Genomic DNA, 20,991 nt, shown 5'->3' with positions numbered 1-20,991 from the left:
AGACCTTGGGGAGAGCTCTAAACATGAGAGTAATCGCAGACGAGAGGAAGAAACAGTCCTTCACGCCTCTAAACCCCAACCTTGTCAGTCTCCTCTTCATTCACCCTCCCCCCTCTAGGAATTCACTGGGGGTGATAACAGTAAATGGTAAATGGTGCATTTATATAGCGCTTTTATCCAAAGCGCTTTACATAGATTGTGCATTACATTCACCCATTCACACACACATTCATACACCGATGGCGGAGGAAACCATGCAAGGCACCAACCTGCTCAACCTGAGCAATTAGGGGTTCAGCGTCTTGCTCAAGGACACTTCGACACTAACTCTGGGGGAGCCCCCCAGCCCTGGGATCGAACTGGGAACCTTGCGGTTTCCAGTTCACTTTACCCAACAAAGAAAAAAAAGGAGGGGGGTGGGGGGAATCTAACCTCTCTTGTCTCTGTTGATAACGTCTGATGAATTGGGGCAGCTCTGTCTGGAGGTTGAATGTCTCTGGCAGCCACTCTGCCCCCTGGCCGCCCCGCGCTCTCCTGGAGATGGCAGCTAAGCAGTCCTTCACAGTGACGATGGTCTCACAAGGAAACTGGTTGGTCATGACATGAGGTCGCTCCTCACTCAGCTTCCTGTTGGAATGAGAAACTTCCTTTTATCAGGGATTTAGTCACGATATAAGGTAGATGAGCAGTACATTGTGCAACAGTACAATGGATAATACAGTCATAATACAGGGTTTAACCCATTCAATCCGGGAACACGCATCCCTGTCATTTTAGATTTCTTTGGCTATTCAAAAATAGCAGCTTTACAAGCTCTGCTATTGTAGAGCTTGTAGATCTGCAAAAAAAAAAAAATCGTGAAAATGTGTGCAAATCTTAGATATTTTTTTAAAGCGAACATTTGTAAAATATGTAGTTCCAGCGACATCCAGAAGCAAAGATATGAGTTACAAATGTCCGCTTACATAAAAAAAAAAAGTGTAGATCTACAAGCTCATAGCGCGGCACTCGGTGCCACGCTATGAGCTTGTATATCTGCTATTTTTGAATAGCCAAAGAAATCTAAAATGACAGAAATGTGTCCCCGGATTGAATGAGATAAGGTAGATAGCAGTACACCGTACAACAGTACAATGGATAATACAGTCATAATACAGGGTTTAATGTGTTCAGCCTATGCCAAGTTCAGGTAATGGTCAAACAGACAGGCCTATGTTCAGAATAAGTTATTTTATCATAGATCTTCTGCCAAAACAGACAGAGATCACCAAGAGAGACAGAAAGGCCATGAACGATAACCTATCATAAACAGAAGGAGGAAAGAGTAAAGAGAATCCTATGGTACATCATGGGCACATAGAGTAGTTTAGCTCAATCAATGATTATAGGAAAGCATATGGCAGTGCGGCTAAGCATCTCCATGGCACCTGGCAACCAACAACCACCACTAACCAACACGCCTCGCCACAGGTGAGAAAGCATTGAAATGTCAGTGCCCTCGGAACCCTGTTTGTTTTAGCATAGTCTGAAACAGTCTGGGATGGTTTTGGGAATACAGAGTGTCCAGAAGCTTTCGTGCAATTGTGTGTGAGAATGAGCACATCACTGAGTCTGTTACGCACCTGTAGTCCCTGATGTGAGTGAAAGTCCAAATGATGTCTGCATCCTCCTCCGTGTCTGCGAGTTGGAAACGAGGATGCGTCAGGTTGTCTCGAACCTGCCTCATGTCTGTTAAAACTCTGTAAATATACACAGTTGGGAGGCAAATAAAGACATTAAATTAATTCATTTCAGTCAATTAAACCCCCTCACATGTGAACAAGACAAAACTGCTGATTCACATTTCTGTAAAAACACAGATGGTAAAATAAAATGGTAAATTGTGCATTCATTTATATTAGTGTAGCGCCTTTCTCAAAAGCGTTTTATAATGTGCATTTAACTATTCATGCACACACTCACTCACTGAGCTCTGAAAATCTACAAATGTGCAGTCACATTTACAGTTTATTTGCTGACCTAAAATGAGCAAACATTACAAGACTATGAAAGTTCCTGTGATGCATCCCATCTTCTGTAATATAACACAACATTCCTGTGCAGTGATGCTATGCTCATTTGAGAAGTGCTTGCACTCTATTTTAATGGCGTCACGACGTGCACGTTACGTGCGCGCCCTCCCGCGCATGTGCATAAATGTTCCCTCACGTGCTCAGTGCGCACTGCTCCCAGAACAGCTCCGTGAGCTTATGATTATTAAATGTGCATAAATAGTAGGAAACATGTTTGTATAGGAAATGATTAGTTTTTGTTTAGTTTTTGTAAATGTTGCCTTGAAATAGAGAAGCTGAAAAGGGTGGCAGTATGTTGGCTATATAAAGAAATTATGTCAACAGATATGGTGGAAAAACAAACATTGTTTTAAATGTAATTGTAGTCTTAGTTACATTGTTAATTTAGTTTGTATTTACTTTTCTAGTTTAAGTTAATTAAATTAAAGACATTGTTGTACACACAAACACAAAAGCAAACTTAAAATAAGACAACTTGTTTACTTTATTTTGAGGAAAAAAAACAAGCTTCAGAGATTGAACAACATTACACAACATCATCCTTATCCTTATCACTTACATTTTTTCAATGTAATTTAACAGAGTTTCAAAACAGTCAAGCAAGCCCCCACCAATTGGTTTGGGGCTTGTACTTTGGTTTAGCTTTTTTCGCTCTCTTGTTCTCAGCTGCCTGATGGGCTCTCAGCCAAGTTCTCACATCATGTCGTTGGATCCCAGAACCTTCGAGGTGGCCCGTTTATCTTAACTCTTTTCCTTTTTTTTTTTTTTTTTTGCTTTTTAAATTTTTTGTTTATCACAAAGGAAGCAGGAGATAACGCGATGCGAAGATTTTCTGCTCCATTCACTTCAATGTTAAAAAATAAACGGAGACAAAATTCACATTTTACCTATTTTTGCAATGTATTTTCTCTGGCAGGGAAGGGGGTAGATTGTGTATTATACTCTGGCAGTTAAAGAGTTAATGAACATCAAAGATGCTACCCGTGAAACCATTAACCGTGTGGGGGTTGGGGTGATGCTTTGATTTATGGCGCTGAAACCCCTTTCACATTCACATTCATTTCACACCTGACGACCTGAGCTATTGTTATGCTAAGTAGCCATGTACTCGCTCGGCGCACGGATCGAGTGGAATGCATACTTAAATGCACGCTCGTGCACTCGCGTGCATGTGCCTGCGCGTCCCCCTGGTCAAATAAGTGGTTGCACGGCGTGCAACCCCGTCCACTGATCAAATTGAGGTACTTCAACAATCTTGCAGTATATCTCCACAAAAGTAAGTAAAAGTAAGACAAGAAAGATAAGTCAGAAACCACTATGGCGATACTAGGGTAGAAAGGACTGCTGAGAAGGTTTAGATGTACAGCCAGAGGTAAAATAAACAAAAATATTTAAAACATTTTTAAACCATGATGCGCTTACAATGTATCCATGCAGAGTGCTCTAGTGCAAAAGGTGAAAAACAGACATTTCAGTCATGCAACCATCATCACTATCTTACTAATCAGGGTGAACAACACACACTCTTCTTCTTAACCACATGAACCCTAGCATCCCTATTCTGAGCATGTCATACTAGGTGAACATTCAGCAAATTCATTCAGGCAAATGTTCTGTGAAAATAGCAGAGTTGGGTTTTCCAGTAGACTATTATATGTCGTACAGTACAGTACATCATACAGTATATGTATCTGGTCATCAACCTTTAAGGGCATTGATTCTCAAAGTGGGGTCCTTGGAGGGTTCCAGGGGGTCCCCCAGCTAAAGTAGTTTGCTATTAACTATTCAAAAATAGCAGGTCTACAAGCTCACAGCCAAATATGAATATATTTGGGGGTCCTTGGCACGAAAAGGTTTGAGAACCACTGTTTTAGGGACATAAACCGCCTAAGTGGACACAGATGAGATGGACCAGTAAATTGCCTACCGGTGGTGCAGACACAGTAGCGGCCGCCGCTTACTTCACCTCTCCTCACCCCACCACATGCCGCCACGTATTTTACACCTTTCTATTGTCACCACGGATTATATCACTGTGAGTATAATGTGCTAAAGAACATTTGGGTGATTTTGATTTGAAGCCCAGCCCTAGTGAGACGGTAGAAGTTCCTCTCATCAGAGGGGTCCCTTCTAACTCGGTAATACAGTAGATACATTATGCCATTTGACTGGGGATTGAACCAGGCCCTCGGCCAAAGAGAAAAAGCACTGGAGAGCAGTGTGGAGAAAGGCTTGGATAGGTTTAAGTGCTTAATGAAGAGAGGGTTTATTGTCTACAAGTCAGATAATCACGCAGCTCATTACCTCATACAGTAGATCATACATCACTATTTATTTATTTATTAATTATTATTTATTTTCTACTCATGCATGTATTGGTCTATTGGTTAAATATTAATTTAATCTGCTTTTAACATTTTTACTAAACATTGATTAATTTCATTAGCTCCTTTCTTTAGGATACATGGAACGGCGGGCGTCGCATGTGAACTTGTAGATCTACCATTTCCACTATTATTGAAAATGTTTTTCAACATGGAAACGATTATGAAAATGCAAAATAATGCTGATTATCGCAGATAACTGCATTCAGGCGATTATGTCATAATGGTGACAGACCTAAGTTAATACAAATTGTATCTGTTCTGTCCCTCATAGAGTAATAAGAGTAGCTTTTCCCCTACTTAGAGAACGGAAACATGGCATCTGTCCATTAGCACTGCTAATGTCATTTCGACCATGCAAATGGCAATTGTGTCATTATGCTGTTCCCTACACTACAGGTCTGATTTAATTACCGACCTTTAACCACATAGAAATCCTATTAAGCTTCATTGACTGGAGTCCCAGGGGTCTATACTAGGCCCCTTACTTTCCCCCCCTCTACACCAAATCTCTTTGCCGAAAATAGCCGATATACAAGCTCACAACACGTTGCGTTACGACAGGTGGTCTGACATGAACTGTGTTAGAAAAATAGAGGCCGCACACTGGAAGATGCTCCGAAGGTAATGGATTTAAATACCAGTTTAATAGTGTAGTTTCGAGCAGGACGACTCTTCCTCAGACACTCAATGATCATGAACTGTGACCATGATAATATCTCAATTTCACATTGTACTTTAGTTGTTCCTCTGAAGTTGATGGGGTGATCATTTACGACGAAATATATATATATTTTGTCCTGATGGGGAATTTTCCATTTCCCCTTTATAAGTATTTTCATACTTATTTCATCTCTGTCTTTTCATGAACTTAAGTGTGATTTGTGTGTGAACATGTCATTGCAAGACAGTCATTATTCATGTTTTCCTTAAAATGCTCTGGCCACATGATGTTCATGTGATCCATTGTTATTAGCCCCGTGGGAAATGCCTCTGGGAGGGGCCGGGTACATAAAAATATGTGACTACAAGTGTTTTCTCATGTCTCCTTGCTGAAGCCTGTGCTGGCAGCAACAAGCCATCCTTGCAAGCCTTAATAAAATACACAAAGAGAGCTCTTTGCAGATTATCGTTTATTTCTCAGACCATTCTAGTGATATCAAACGAGTTTATAGCCACATCAGCTTTTGGGGTACTCGTCACTGTATATTTGCACATAGGGTGAAATGAGTCCTCTGCATTTAACCCACCCAGTAGCAGTGGTGGAAAGTAACTAAGTACAGCACATGTACTCAAGTACTATACTCAAGTGCAATTTTGTGGTATTTTTTACTTTACTTCTACTCCATTACATCTCGGAGGCAAATATTGTACTTTTACTCAACTACAATTATTTGAAAATAGCCGATCTACAAGCTCCATGCGTTGTGAGCTTGTAGATCTGCTATTTTCAAAATATTTTGAAACATTTTAGTACTTTTACTTCAGTACTGTAAGTATATTTTGAAGCCAATACTTTCGTACTTTTACTCAAGTCAAATTTGAATACAGGACTTTTACTTGTAACGTAACGTAAAGAGTATTTTTATACTGTGTTGCTACTTTTACTTAAGTAAAAAAAAATCGGCGTACTTCTTCCACGACTGCCCAGTAAGCCCACAGGAGCAGTGGGCACTGCTGGGGCAGAGCCCAGGGAGCACTGAGACACTTCCACATGTAGACTGTGGGCCGGGAAGCAAACCAGGGAACTTTTGTTTCCCAGGCGGCCTCTCTACCCATTCAGCTATGGCACCTAACAATACAGGAGCCTTATCTGTTAGACCTGTGTTTCTTAGACAAAGGATGCTGATGGTATTGTTGTGGCGAAAGAGGATGAGGTTGAGGCCTACACAGACAAACCGGCCTCAGGCGCAAATCATTAGCTACAGAGCATACAGGTCGATTATGACTTAGCAGTTGACTGCAATTATGACTCAACACATTGACTGCCAAGGAACGTAATATTACGTCATCTCAAATCCAACGCTTCACTGCCAAAGACGTAATATTACTTCATCATGGTGTTTTTAGTGATTACGCTAGAGGGCGTTGAATCGTAATTGAAAGAATAGAAGTAGAACAGGATATGGCGTGACAAATAAGGGGATTGTCAACTAACTGATATAATGTGAGACAGGGGGACAGAAGAAATAGAATTGGATGGAGATGCTGATGTGCTGCTTACGCTGGCTCGCTGTATACCTAACTGCATTTGAATTAATCTACTATATTGAATATCTACGACGGACTCGCCTGCATCATTTCATACCTGAGATAAGGTGAGGTGGAGATAATCCTGGGTCAGCAGATAATCACCTACATTATCTTTTACCATTTGTTAAACGTCATAGTGAGGGAGAATTGGACATTATTAGCCTGTTGATGTCAGAAGCTGTGTAAAACTATGATCAAATCCTGCACTAAACCTCTTAATGCCCGTCATTGCATCTATTGTTATCTATTGTTAATGCACTAGAGGGTCGGGGCGCTGCGCGCCCCTCCCCCCTAGCCGCTGCGCGGTGCTTTGTGTTTGTTGGTCTCTATAATATATAAAGCCATAATAGGAGATGTTCCCAATAGAGCTATGCCCAAATATGGAGTGTGTTGTCTGACCTCACTTGGGTCTCGTTGGGCGGTTATATAAAGCCATAATAGGAGATGTTCCCAATGGAGCTATGCCCAAATATGGAGTGTGTTGTCTGACCTCACTTGGGTCTCGTTGGGCGGTGGTCGGCGATGACGCTAAGGAACAACATGGCCGACTGTAATGTTGTGAGTTTGTGTTGGCCGCAATTAATTATGCTGCGAGGGGGCAGATGTGTGCTGAACAGTATGAAGTGGCCTACAGACTGCGCGTAGTAATTCTGCACGTTGTGGCGTGTCTTGTTAGTGACATTGATATGTTGTTTTTGTGTTTAGTCCCACACAGTGGCAGGTTTTTTTTTGGGGTTTCAAACTGGACCAGTTCTGTATACTTTAGAGATGTATTAGTTCTGCTGTCTGCTGACCTTTGATAAATCATGGGTTAAGGTGTCAGTTTGTACCCTGGTATTGTTGGCTATATGGCAGGCCAAGGACAGTGGAAGTTTGGTACCTAATTCCCTTATTTGCATAGCAACCCTAGTAACAAGGGGTACAAGAGGACTTGTCTTGCATCCTATATGAGAGCACAGTTGCCTTTCTGCTTCTGCCCTGTTCATGAACAGCTCTTAATAAACTTATTTTCTACTTTGAGACCCTTTGAGTATTTTCTTGTCTTTTCTTGTCAGATGGTAGAATATTTTGTTGTCTTTCCACCACAACGCCTACATCATTCTCTCCCATCAAGCATGTACACAGATCATGCCTAATACCGGTCTACCACAATAGACATGTACCTAAGCGCTACTTAAGAGACTTACTTGAGGATTTTATCACCGTGGACAGTGTGGGGTTGGATATCCAAAGGTAATTTTTCTTTGTTCTCCTGTGAAATGGTCTAGAGGAGAGGGAGGGAACAGCCCAGGGTAAGAACAGTGTTGAGGAACGCTTACGAGGCATTGTTTAATTTGAGGCATATGCATACAATTTGTAGTAATAATGAACAATCACTGTGTTTTTATGGATGAATAATGTGGTAGCAGCACATCCAAATAATAAAGACAGCAGCATATACTGTGCTGCAACAAATAAACAATGACATGTTCCCTCAATCATAGGCATGTATCCCAAGGCTTAACCCATTTAGACCCATTAGAGGCAGATTCTAAAAACACCTTCTAAATCCTGACCTAAGTTTTCTGAAAAACTTCAAATATTTATTCAAAAATGACAATAAATGTATGTCGCTATATACTGTTCATAGCAACAAAAACCCCAAAAGGGGTTCCCGTCCTGAAAGTTATAGGGGTTCCCGCCCAAAAGGGCTGGGCAATCACCTCTTTTTGATCTACAATGTGATCAGATTGAGCTATTGAGGTGATCAAAACCAACCGTTAATAACCTTTGTTTCATGTGGATACAACTTTTTTAGCCAGATAGTCCGAATTTATCTTACCTTTATTATTCATATGAAATTATTGACTCATTCTTTGCAAGTTGTTTTTATGAAATTATTTACTTATTCTGTGCCTGTATTATTTTGATTAACAGCCTATAATAAGACGTAAAAGCAATGTTGTTTTTTAGTGCCCAGCACAGGGTGATTGCGAAAATGGCTAAGTGATCATGTGCCTGCAAAGGTTGCCCACTCCTGACCTATATGACGGCCGGCAGTCCCCGCTGTTGTCTCAACAGACAACTTGTCCACGTGGACCAGCAGCTGAGTTAATTTGGATCTTTAAACATGCAGACGAAGTGTGCAGGAAAAAGACATGGGCCATGGGATCTGACAAGGCGTGAGAAGGGGGTGTGAGGTTCTGCTTGAAGAACAGATAGGCTATTTAGCACCATAGACAGGAGCCGTCAGTCGGTGTCGGCTCTCAGGTGCATTCATCAACTTTTTTTCACACCTTCCAACCGACTGATCTCCCGACTTCATTCGCCTGCCAGTCTGTAGTAATCTGTAGTAGTCTGTTTGGTGGAGAGCTACCTTAAGAGAGGGCCTGCTATTCAGACTGGAGTGGAAGGGTCACTGAGCAAACTTCAAAGGGTGACCATAGTATGATCACAACAGTGGTGTAAAGTAACTAAGTACATTCACTCAAGTACTGTACTTAAGTACAATTTTGAGGTACTTTTACTTTACTGGAGAATTTCCAAGTGTCTATACTTTTACTTCTACTCCACTACATCTCGGAGGCAAATATTGTACTTTTACTCCATTACAATTATTTGAAAGCTTTAGTTACTAGTTACTTTGCAGATATAAATTATTACGTTATAAAACATACATTAACCACTTTAGCCCTATTTTATGCCTAGGCTATTTGAAAATAGCTGATCTACAAGCTCACAACGCGTCGCTCTGCGACGCGTTGTGAGCTTGTAGATCTGCTATTTTCAAACATTTTATTACTTTTGGTACTTTATGTACATTTTGATACCAATACTTTTGTACTTTTACTCAGGTACATTTAGAATTCCGGACTTCTACATTGCAGTATTGATACTTTTACTTAAGTAAAACATTTGAGTACTTTTTCCACCACTGGATCACAATAATACTATTGTTCAGGCTACATCCCTGAATGCAAGGACATTTTAGTTCATTAAAAACGTTACAAAAGGACATTTTATCTGGAGACAGTCATACTCCTTTTCAAAACAGAGATAATAAACAAGAGCTCTTTCATAGAACAGGAGCTGTTTGATTGTTCAAGGTCTCTTCGGAGAGAAACAGTAAGGCATGTCAACCACATTTCTTTACGCAAGATATTATTTTCACATGGATAAAAGCATTATAATAAGTGTTCTTCCAGTGCAGGTTGGACATTATAGCCAAATCAGTGGTTCTCAGCCTTTTCAGGCCACGACCCCCCAAAATAATCATATTTGACCAGTTTCTATAGTATAGTTTGTTGATTTCTTTTGATGCAGTAATGGTATTTTTTTTCCATTTCATTCCCTTTTTAATGGGTATTAAAAAGGTCTTAAAAGTCCTAAAATTGTCATTTTACTGTCATCTGGGGACCCCCCAAAACAATTCAGGTCCCGACAGGTTGAGAACCGCTGCACTAGGCCATTCCCTGCTGTGTAAAAAAGTTGATTTGGGGTGGGGGGGGGGTCCTTACCTCATAGTAGAGGTCGGCTGGTTCAGGGGTGACAGTGCTGACACCTTCCAGGTCAGCTGGTGGTACCCATGGCAGCAGACGGCACTGCCTCACAAGAGGGTTGGCCTCGCCATATGCGTAATCCCGTGTTACTTCATCTGCAACAAAAATACATAAAAGACTTGTAGTGAGTATTTGTGGTATTTTGTTTCCAAGTCGTGTTTGTTTTGGAGGTTCTGCTTTGTAATGTTGGCTGGTTTTGCATCAGTTCTTTTTTGGGCACAGACCCAAAATATACACAATATAGGCAACAAGTAGCCCACCAGGCTAATGTGATATTTGTCTGTCTCTGTCTGCTTTGACAACTTTGATCTAAATTGAAACACCATAGATTACTTATCCTTCTTGTTCATTGACCAGAGGGTACCATAATTATGTCCAAAAGGACGCATTAAAGTCACTACCGATGTGTCCCTTGGAAAGATAAAGATCTTTTCTCTGACAGCATTGCCTCCGAAAGATTGAATGTACAGTACACATTCATTCTCTCTCTCTCTCTCTCTCTCTGTCTTTTTCAGTGGTGCCAACCACATTTTACCGTGTGTATCTGTCCGCCCGGGTGTCCGGGTGTATGTTTGAGCACGGCCTCAACAGCTGCAGCTGATTGCAACATGAGATGAACAGTATAGAGACTATTATGTGCCGGATCGGAATTAATCGGAATGGGATCTGTTGAGTGACAATGAGTGATGTAGGTACAGTATATTATACATTTTGTAATAAAAATGGTGCACTCTAACATGACCCATCTACAATTTCAGTAAAAGTACTTTAAGTACTTAAAAGTTACTTCAGTGAGTACAATTATTTAAAAGTAAATAAATTGAGTAAAATTATTTAAAAGTAAATAAATTGAGTAAAAATACTTAAAACGAATAAAAATACTTAAAAGTTGTTTCTGCCATCATAAAGTTCTTTTAAAGCAGTCTTAGGCTAATAATAGCTTAATGAAATGAACTCATCGAAGGCACCACTCACTTCACACTGGGTGTTTTTTTTCCTCTCACTTTACTCCCACACAATACTCTTTAGACTTCCTACACATTCTTCTCCTTGCAAGCATGTACATGTGCACAGTGCTAAGAGCCCCAACTTTTCCTGTCCAAATGTTGATACGACAATAGTCCACATTCACTCAATGTCAAAGGCTCTGTGAATGTCCTTTGTGGTGCACCAGTGGAATCTCTCTCCTATCTGTATCTCTGTCCTGTGTTTCATACTGTGGTGCTGCTATGACCTCATGGTATATAAATAAAGGTCTTTCTCATCAATGTATCTATCTATATAAATGTGTGTGACCTTTAAATTGTAAACTGGAGCTTTACTCCCTGTATCTGTGTACTGGAAAGGGCCCCTCTCTCAAGGTACAGTTTACTCTAGTCAACCAACAACAAGGTAAGTAAAAGTAATCAAGTAAAGACAGCGCCAAGAAAACAAGTGCGTGCTATAAAGTAACTATAGGATCTAAATGACATATGCAGCATATGTGAACAAGAAACCAATAGTCTCCTGACAGGCCATACACATACTCATAACATACAACAGAGTAGTAATAAAATGATAATGAAGGTCCTTACACATCGGGAGCGTTTATTTAGTGCGATTAATTTGCCCAAATATATATGTTTTTGAAGTGCTGTTTGTGTCATGAGTACATTCACACAGAATGCGGATTACACGCCGATAAAGCGATGTTATGATTTTTCATTCTTAACGAGGTTGATTTTTTTACCACGAAAAGCATCAAACTGTATGAATGTGCTATCAACTAAATTAATAATTGTTATGCGAAACATTCACAACACATTTACAGATAATTTACTCGCCATTCTCTCTGGGTGTAAAAATCTTTAGTTGAACACCGGTGTCGCACACCAAGAATAACCTATCTACATGCTCATGAGGCCTTGTGAACTTGTAGGGAGACAGCTTGTAAGAGACAGCGTGCAACTGAATATTCTGTAAATCGTTCAAAGCCAACTGCTGAGAGCTGCTGTGAACACTAGAACGTACTGAGAAATAAACCATAAGCAAGAACTGTCTTTCCGGAGTTTTATTGTGTACACGGATGCAGTGTGTCAAGCTGAGATGACGATAACATGAGAGAAAAACACAGAAACAGAGACTTAATAGGTGGTTTTCGCCCTTCCCAAGGGAGAACAAAAGGGGAGGGACTATCGCTTCGGGAGGGTTTCTCTTATCACCTGTCCGAGTCTGAATCATCATGTGGCCTTGACCATAACAGGGCTAGTGTTAACAAGGCACAAACAGTCTGCAGTTAGAATTCATTGTTATGTATGCAACACAAAAGTAATAATAAAACATAATCATGCCTTAATACAAGAAATTGGACAAAGAGTGCTAGCATCTTTTATGTCCTCAGCTTCTGCTTCTGGCCTTAAATCTGAAACAGTAGCAATAGATGTCGCATCATGTGGTCAGAGTACATTGTTACAAAGTCACACAGAACACAGGAAAAAAAAAGTGCTGTTAACTGAGTCAAAGGTAAGATTTTTCCATAGCAACAGCATTGCCTCTAATATGATCTGCATTACGCACTGCCAAAGGAATGTGGTTCCCCGACACCCGGCCCACACACGATTGACCATTTCTTCAGGAGTCAACAGAGAGGCAGAGGAAGCAGTCACTGAAAAAGGCCATGTGAATGATTGACAGGCACAGACAGACGGGTACAATGGAGAAGAACCAAAACTTGTGCAGGGATAAGACAGGAGTAGAGAGAAAACACCAGGCTCAGCTGAGAGGAATAGAGCAGCAGTTCAGTCAACACACAGACACAGCCAAAGCAAAAATAACGGCAGGGAGGAGCCAGAGAAACTGGAGACCGTGAGATAGTGGAAGCCTGGCAGGCCACTTATATTGGCTTAGGCTACCACATCAGAGAGGTTTCAGACAAAGGGCTGACAGGGCTGACAGTGACAACAACAGCGCCCAGCAACAAAGCTCCGCCTCTGCCATCCTGGAGTGAAAGTGACTTCCGATTATTTTTATCATCCATTATATATTATATTATATTTAATCCCTCTACCGAACTGGTCTGTGTTGAACAACGAAAAGGTATAATAAATATTCATAGTAATATAACTATTTACTCATTTATTTATGAAATGTATGAATGGATCAAAACACATTAATTCCGAATTTCTGTGTGCATGTGTGCACATGCATGTATGCGCGTGAATGTGTGTGCATGTGTGCGTGTGCCGTTAAGGTCGGCGTGTTTTCAAGAAACCAGACAGAGACCAGAACACCGAAGCACAGATTTCAAGTAGCTGCAGCGAGTTGATGAGTCGTTGCATCAAGTGTTTTAACAGTGCCGAGTATATGCTTAACGCTCCTAATAATGTAATGTCTGACACACAAGAAATAGGTTCTGATATCACTCTGAATGTCAACAGGTGTGTTGTCTAGTCAGGCACACTGAACTCTGCAGACCCATTCAATTCCACATCCTCCCAACATGGGGAGCTAAAGAATGGATATTAAGTTACATTTGGATGTTCTCCATGGCTACGAGGTTTCTACACAGCACCTTGGCCTCTGGCTCATACGGGAAGACATTGAGCTGTCAGCACAGCTTTTGTTACCCGTTTCTGCTGACCTTGCTACAGACAGCTGATGTTGCTTAATTAACCCCTCATAAATATGTCGCAGGGAGTATGTGCTGATTCTTGATTATTACCAATTTAGAACAGTCTGCGATGTGTAGTCTACAGGATGTTGAAACCTTAACTCATAATGACATTAGATACAGTAACACAGGCAATTGTTTCGTTATGTAAACACAAGGCAAAGTTGAATACAATGCCTTTAAAGAGAGACAATAAATGACTAAATGAAATACTGATATATAAGGCACACTTGGGTTCTATAATGCATATCTAAAATCACTCAGCCGCCACATTCTTTGTCCCTTCCTGAGGATACGTGTGTGTGTGTGTGTGTGTGTGTGTGTGTGTGTGTGTGTGTGTGTGTGTGTGTGTGTGTGTGTGTGTGTGTGTGTGTGTGTGTGTGTGTGTGTGTGTGTGTGTGTGTGTGTGTGTGTGAGTGAGTGAGTGAGTGAGTGAGTGAGTGAGTGAGAGAGAGAGAGAGAGAGATATTTAAGCATTAGAATAGTGATTCTCAACCTTTTGAATTTCAAGGACCCCAGTTTGATATGCATTAGGCTACGGACCCACATTTGATTTAAACAAAAAACTCATCTCTGGGACCCCAACCTAGACTGAATATCCTCAGAGTGTATTTAACACTGAGAGAATGAATAACCCAACATTCCAGAGATCAACACTGTCTGGGAGTGGGACCCTCCCCTCCCTCAAGAGAAAAGTTCAGAAGTATCAACTCACACACTCCAACAAACAGTTGGCAGTGTTGCCAAGTAGCCTACCAGTTTACACATTAAAATGACATTTGAACTGTAACAAGCACCAGATGCACTGCCACAATTTTAACGCATTTAGACCTGAGACCGATTCAAAAAACGGCTTCTAAATCCTGACCTAAACTTTCTGAAAAACGTATAATGTATGCATTCAACAATGCCAAACACAATTAAATCGTTAATCGCAATTATTTGAGTGACAATTAATCGCCAACTTAAATTTGTAATCGTGACAGCCCTACCAAGGTGTTGCGTCTCGTCTTGTTTCTTTTTCATACGTCCAGCATATATGCATGGTCAACCTTTATCTGCAGTATTCTCGGAGGCCTATCTTGCGATCTCAGAGGGGTCCATACCATTTATATTATGGTGTGCAAACAGCTCAACAGGCTCATCTGTGCTATGACTCCTGTGTGCCCATCAGTTTCCATCGAACTGCTGAGAGAGAGAGAGAGAGGAAGAGGCCCCTGGTCTCGCTTCCGCCTGAACTTGCGAACCTTAAGTTCCTCTTATCTACAGCTCATTTCACCCTCTGATGAACTCTTTATCTGTGTAGATACTTAAACCACGTGACTGACACTGGGATGCCTTGAAATGACAACTGCATATGTACTCTGTCTTTCTCTGAATAAACCAGAACTGATTGAACTCAGACACTTGTTTGACCTCAGTCTTTTCCTGATGCATTGTTCTTCTTTGCTGCTACTACATACTGAATCATCAGACTGGCTTCTCAACTTCTCTCATCCACATCATCCTAAGAGACTCCGAAGGGCAGATAGCAAAATACAAACACTAAGAGAGTACCTCTATGAATTTCTGGGGGAAAGAGAATTAAGTGTTGAATGGAGACTGTGTGGTCAAGGCGTACAGGAAACAAAACAGAGTTGAAGAGGATATCCCAGAATTATAGCAGGATCTGTGAATCTCACGTGAATGAATTCTCTTCATTTTGTGAGATATGGATGGAAGGAATAACAACTCTGAGGAAGTCAAGCGAAACTGAGTAATGCATTGATAGAGAGATGGGAGTCTCATCACGCCACGCAGAATTGTGACCGGAGGATAAAAATCCTCTGGAGAGCAAGTGGGAAGAGGGCGGCTGTGCCCATGGAGTGCAAATTGTGCAGAATTAATAGAGCAAATCCTAAACTTGCAGTGAATTGAGGACAACTAAATAATGCACAAATACTGTTGACATATTGCTATTGTTATTAGGATTCTAGCATCTGTTAACAGAAATAAAATAACTTTTAATATTTTGTGTTGAAGCAGATTAGTTTCTATTACTCAACCACTTATGCCCTAATTTATACTTTGTTGCTTTGAGACATGTTGTGAGCTTGTAGATTGGCTATTTTAGGTGTGCGACATGACATGCAACCAAAAATGCTAATACAAATCTGGCGTCAAGTCTCCACAGTCCTCCCTTTTATAACCTTCTTCACTTCAACTTGTGTGCACGTGTATGTGTGCTTGTGTGTGCATGTGTGCGTGCGTGCGTGTCTCAGTTACCTCCTTCCTGTAGGTCTTGCAGAGGCCAGAGCACGGTGTAGGCCAGCTCACCCTGTGTGTAATAGAAGGGAGCCATGCCACAGCTGGGCTGGTCAGAGTGCTGTACCTGGGAGCCAAACTCATCCATGATGTACCAGACTGGCACCTTCTCCTCTGCCGACTGGATCAAGTATGGAGGGGGACGAATTCAAGTCAATTTCATATTCATTTCAGTTACATGATCATTATCACATGATAGAACCAATATTGAGAGAGACAATTCCCCTCCGTCTGTTTTGGCCTTTCTTGGTGCTCCTACAATAATATTTTTGTGGGCAAGCTTCGGCCTGGCACGCCCCCATGGGGTCTATGTCTGCCAATACACCAACCTGATTAATATATTCTGAAATCAACAAAACCATTTTGCCATAAACACCAAGTACAATGAGTATGTCATGGCCACCGAGGGTAGCACATACCGTAACAACCACAAACCCCAAAGTAAGGGTTGTACGCTTTGCATTGACTGATTCAACGGCACCAATGGATTCAACTTTTCAGTACAAATTTGGTAGCGATATTGTTTTGTTTTGGTCGCATTCCTAAGCCAATAATTTTATGACCGGCAGCGGTTCCGGTAGGAGACACTAAAGTCTCCTTTGTGTCTCCTACCGGTCCACTGGTCATCAAATGATTGGCTTAGGAATGCGACAAAAACAAGTCTCCATGGGGTGACTAATCGATAAAAAAAAACAAAACTTTTTTGGGTGAACTATCCCTTTAAGCCTTAAATTGCAATGATAACTGTATGGATTTCTCACCCCTTGGGCCAGGTGATAGGTCTGGTTGTACTTCCACATGTGCTCCAGCACAAGCTCCACTGTGTCAGGGTCAGGGACCTCTCCGTGAAAGTCTAGCCCCATGAGGGCAGCCATTCTAGACAGAAGCCCAGGGATTTCCTCCAGCTGCTGGCGAGCATGTTCCACACGATAGGTCCATGCATGGTCCACCAGGAACACACTGTAAAGGAGGTTAGAAGCATTAAAAACGTTACATTGACCTGTATGTTTTATTCTCTCATATATTCATTGCTGATACTGTTCATAGACTGTAAATATCACCTAGTCCTATATCAGTGGTTTTCAACCTTTTTCATGCCAAGGACCCCTAAATTGATATACATTTGGCCGCGGACCCCCATTTGAAAATGTTTTGTGCCAGGAACCCCCAGAAGCAAAGATATCAGTTAATTTTTGCTTTAAAAAACATAAATATTCAAAGATATGCACACTTTTTCAAGGTTTTTCAAAAATAGCAGATCTACAAGCTCATAGCGCAGCACTCGGTGCCGCGCTATGAGCTTGTATATCTGCTATTTTTGAATAGCCAAAGCTAAGTGGTTAAAAAATATTTTGACGCTATTAACACATTTTGCTGGGGACCCCCTGGTACTCCCTCAAGGACCACTGGTGGTCCCCAGACCACTGGTTGAAAACCACTGTCCTAGATCATGGATCCTCCTTGGCATTCGCTGGGGGTGCGCGAAGCCATGCCTCTCGCTGATAGCTCATAATGATATCAGTATGCTAAATCTTGCCAGCAGTGCTTTGCACCTACTGTTTTTGAATGGCTGCGAGATTAACTCATTCAGTGCCCAGCTTATTTATGGAATTTTGGCTCTGAGTGCCACAGCCAAAATTCATTGTAAAAAAAAAGTGCTTAGGAGCCGAGATACAGCCTTTTTCAGTAAGAAGTTAAACAAAGAGTGAATGGAGCAGCAAATCTTCAAATCATCATATCTTGGGTTCTGAACATGTTTTAAAAAAAATAATAATAATAATTTGATTTTTTTTTTTTTTTTTTTTTTGACGTCCAGTGGCACTCAGGGCATATATCAACGGACGTCTTAGACGTCCAGTGGCACTGAATGAGTTAAATGCATTCCATTCCATGTGTATGATAATGTCAGTTTCAGTACTACATCAAATATCCCCATTATGCAAGTAGGCCTATAAACACAGTAAAATTGTGGCTAATAATGAATAAATATGGTTGGGGAACCCTGACCTAGATAAGGTTAAGCCTGTTAACACTGTATATATTGATTCTGTTAAGTCTTTCCACCCCTAACCTTCACAAAGTCGTTAATGCCCTAATTTCATCCCGCCTAGATTATTGTAACGCCCTATACTCCACTCTCAATAAAGGTTCCATACACCGTCTACAATTGGTACAGAATGCCGCCGCCAGACTGATTACCGGAACTAGGAGATCTGAGCTCATAACCCCGGTACTGGCGGCACTGCACTGGCTGCCTGTAACTTTTAGAATAGACTTTAAGATTTTATTGCTAACTTTTAAAGCTCTTAATGGCCTGGCACCACAATATCTCACTGACCTGCTCGATCCCCATGTGCCTATCCGCCGCCTAAGATCCTCTGGCGCCGCCCTACTAAATATCCCTACATCTAGGCTGGTGACCAAGGGTGATCGGGCCTTTGCCGTCAGGGCCCCTACACTCTGGAACAGCGTCCCTTTGGACGTTAGGGTTGCAAATTCCATTGCCATTTTTAAAACCAAATTAAAGACCCATTTTTATAGAAAGGCCTTTTTAACCTCTTAACACATTGGGTGCCAGGTTTTTTTAAAAACAGAGTACACTGAGTGCCAGGATTTTTAACCATTTTTTAGGAGCCGAGATACAGGCTTTTGAAGTCATAAGTTAACCAGAAAGTGGATTGGAGTCAAAATCTTCGGAAAATGATATCTCCTGGTGCTTAGAAGGTTTTTCAAAAAACGTATATATATACGGTTTTGGCACTCCGTGTAAGTATTGCAAAAAACGTATATATACGGTTTTGGCACCCAATGTGTTAACAGCAGAATCCGCCATAAAAGAGCACCTGTCTGCAATTTGCAACTGGGCCTAGACAAGTCTTCTAGCTTACCCTCCACTGTTTTTCTGTAAATATACTTGTATTCCACCTAGTATTGATGATTTATTGTATAGTATTGTATGTCTTTATATGTCTATGTGATGAGTGTAATACACAGGACCACAATGGAAATGAGTTCACTTTTTAGCATTATAGTAAAACTGTTGCAAACTGTTAATAAAGTATTCAATCAATCAATCCATTCATATATTCATTGGTGATAAATGTATATTCATTGGTGATAGACAGGCTTATATTTACTGATAGACTATGCTAACAGTCCCAGTACAGATGTCTCGTGTCAGAATCTAAGCCTAGTTGCTAGCCTACTCACTCACAAATTGTTGCTGATGTGCCAAGCTTGCCTCTGAACTAAAAATAAGCCCACTACTACTGTGACAGAAAATAAACAGGTGTAGAATGGCTGCTGAACGTATTCAATGTGAGCCGAACAAAATGAAGTTGCTTACACTTCTGGACGGAGGTAAAGAAGAGGGAGACACAACTCTGACTTACAGCTTGTTCAGCTGTTAATAAAACATTTGCTGACATTTTTGCTCGGGGGCCCCAAAGCCCTTTTCTAGTGAGTGGGGGAGGGCAGTAGTACACTAGGGCAGTAGAGCCTTCTGTAAGATACCGCAAGAGAAGACAGTGTAAAACTCACACATCTATTGTTTATGTTTATTCAGCTTTCAGCATTATCACAGGTTCAAAAAGACGGGTGCCATTAAAAATACTGAATTATTTTGCTGATTACAATATACAACAGTTCAGTTGCAGTTGTCTATCTAAAGAAAACAAATAACCTAAAATACTGTAAACGCCCCGGAGTCTTCACCACTTAATAGTGCATATTTAGCAAATTTTCTATACGTATCTATACGGCGCTGCTCATGAAACTTCACAGGTTATTTCTTTTGGATGTACCACAGGTAAAAACTGGACTTGTGAAAACCGGTTTTAAACACTATGCCCCTGGGGTGTGTGTATACTGTGAGTGTGCATGCAAAAATGCATACGTGGGCGTGTGTGGGTGGACAATAACTGTAGGTTTTGAGTGAGTAACCACTCATGAATGTGTGTTTTACGTTAGGAATGATTATAGGTTAGTAGGTGGTTGTTATGTTATGGGCAGCCATAGCTGAATGGGTAGAGAGACCACCTGGGAATTAATCAGAAGGTCCCCGGTTCAGTCTTCCTCTGGCCAAATCTATGTGTCGAAGAAGTGTCCTTGAGCAAGACACTTAACCCCTTGCTGCTCCCCGGGTCCTGTATTGATAGCGCTCACTCATCATAATAGTTATGGTGGGAGAACAAAATGCAGGTAACCCATGTGAACCTGGTGGTAACCATAATTTACCTAACACCAGCACCGGGTGGTATTGCCATAACTCTGCTTCAGTAGCTCAAGCTTGCACTACCACTCGTGTTTGTGACCACTTGTTTAACCACTTAACTTAAGCCCTATTCTTTTCAATAATGTCTTTCTACTACCCCCCCTCAAATACTGTTAGTTTAAAAAGGACCAGTCCAGGTGCCCAAACTCTGTCCCAAGTCTCTGGCATGTGAGTGGCTTTTTAAAGCTCTAGCGCCCTCACCTGGTTGGGTCTGATGCATCCAGCCCACTCTCCCGTGTGATCACCACTTGACAGGAGACCTGGACCACAGCATGGTGGTCCTCCTCACCACCATTGTCTCGCTGGACCTGCATGATTCCAAACACCTCCCCAGCATCATATATCTGTTAGGACACACAAGTTCACCCGTGTTAGCTGGCTGCAAGCAGTGGTGGGAAAAGCACACACATGTTTTACTTAAGTAAAAAGTATCAAATACTGAGATGTAGAAATGCTCCGTTACAAGTAAAAGTCCGAATTTTTAAATTTACTTGAGTAAAAGTACAAAAGTATGGTA

At 41.2% G+C, this 20,991-nt stretch overlaps 1 protein-coding gene across 1 annotated transcript in view; it reads right to left on the bottom strand.

The window, feature by feature from the left end:
- The window catches only part of ttll12 (tubulin tyrosine ligase-like family, member 12), a 41,100-nt gene that overhangs the window by 18,975 nt on the left and 1,134 nt on the right, over positions 1-20,991 (bottom strand). The window contains exons 2-8 of the mRNA XM_084050003.1: positions 20,676-20,818; positions 16,963-17,161; positions 16,163-16,322; positions 10,207-10,343; positions 7,897-7,973; positions 1,623-1,739; positions 433-627 (exon numbers count right to left, since the gene is read on the bottom strand). Of these exons, the coding sequence (XP_083906129.1) occupies positions 433-627; positions 1,623-1,739; positions 7,897-7,973; positions 10,207-10,343; positions 16,163-16,322; positions 16,963-17,161; positions 20,676-20,818 (1,028 nt within the window). The remainder of the gene's footprint in view (positions 1-432; positions 628-1,622; positions 1,740-7,896; positions 7,974-10,206; positions 10,344-16,162; positions 16,323-16,962; positions 17,162-20,675; positions 20,819-20,991) is intronic.

Source organism: Gymnoscopelus microlampas (genome assembly GCF_963454915.1).
Source record: "Gymnoscopelus microlampas genome assembly, chromosome: 23".
Classification (NCBI taxonomy): domain Eukaryota; kingdom Metazoa; phylum Chordata; class Actinopteri; order Myctophiformes; family Myctophidae; genus Gymnoscopelus; species Gymnoscopelus microlampas.
This window is presented reverse-complemented; position numbering and strand designations above follow the sequence as displayed.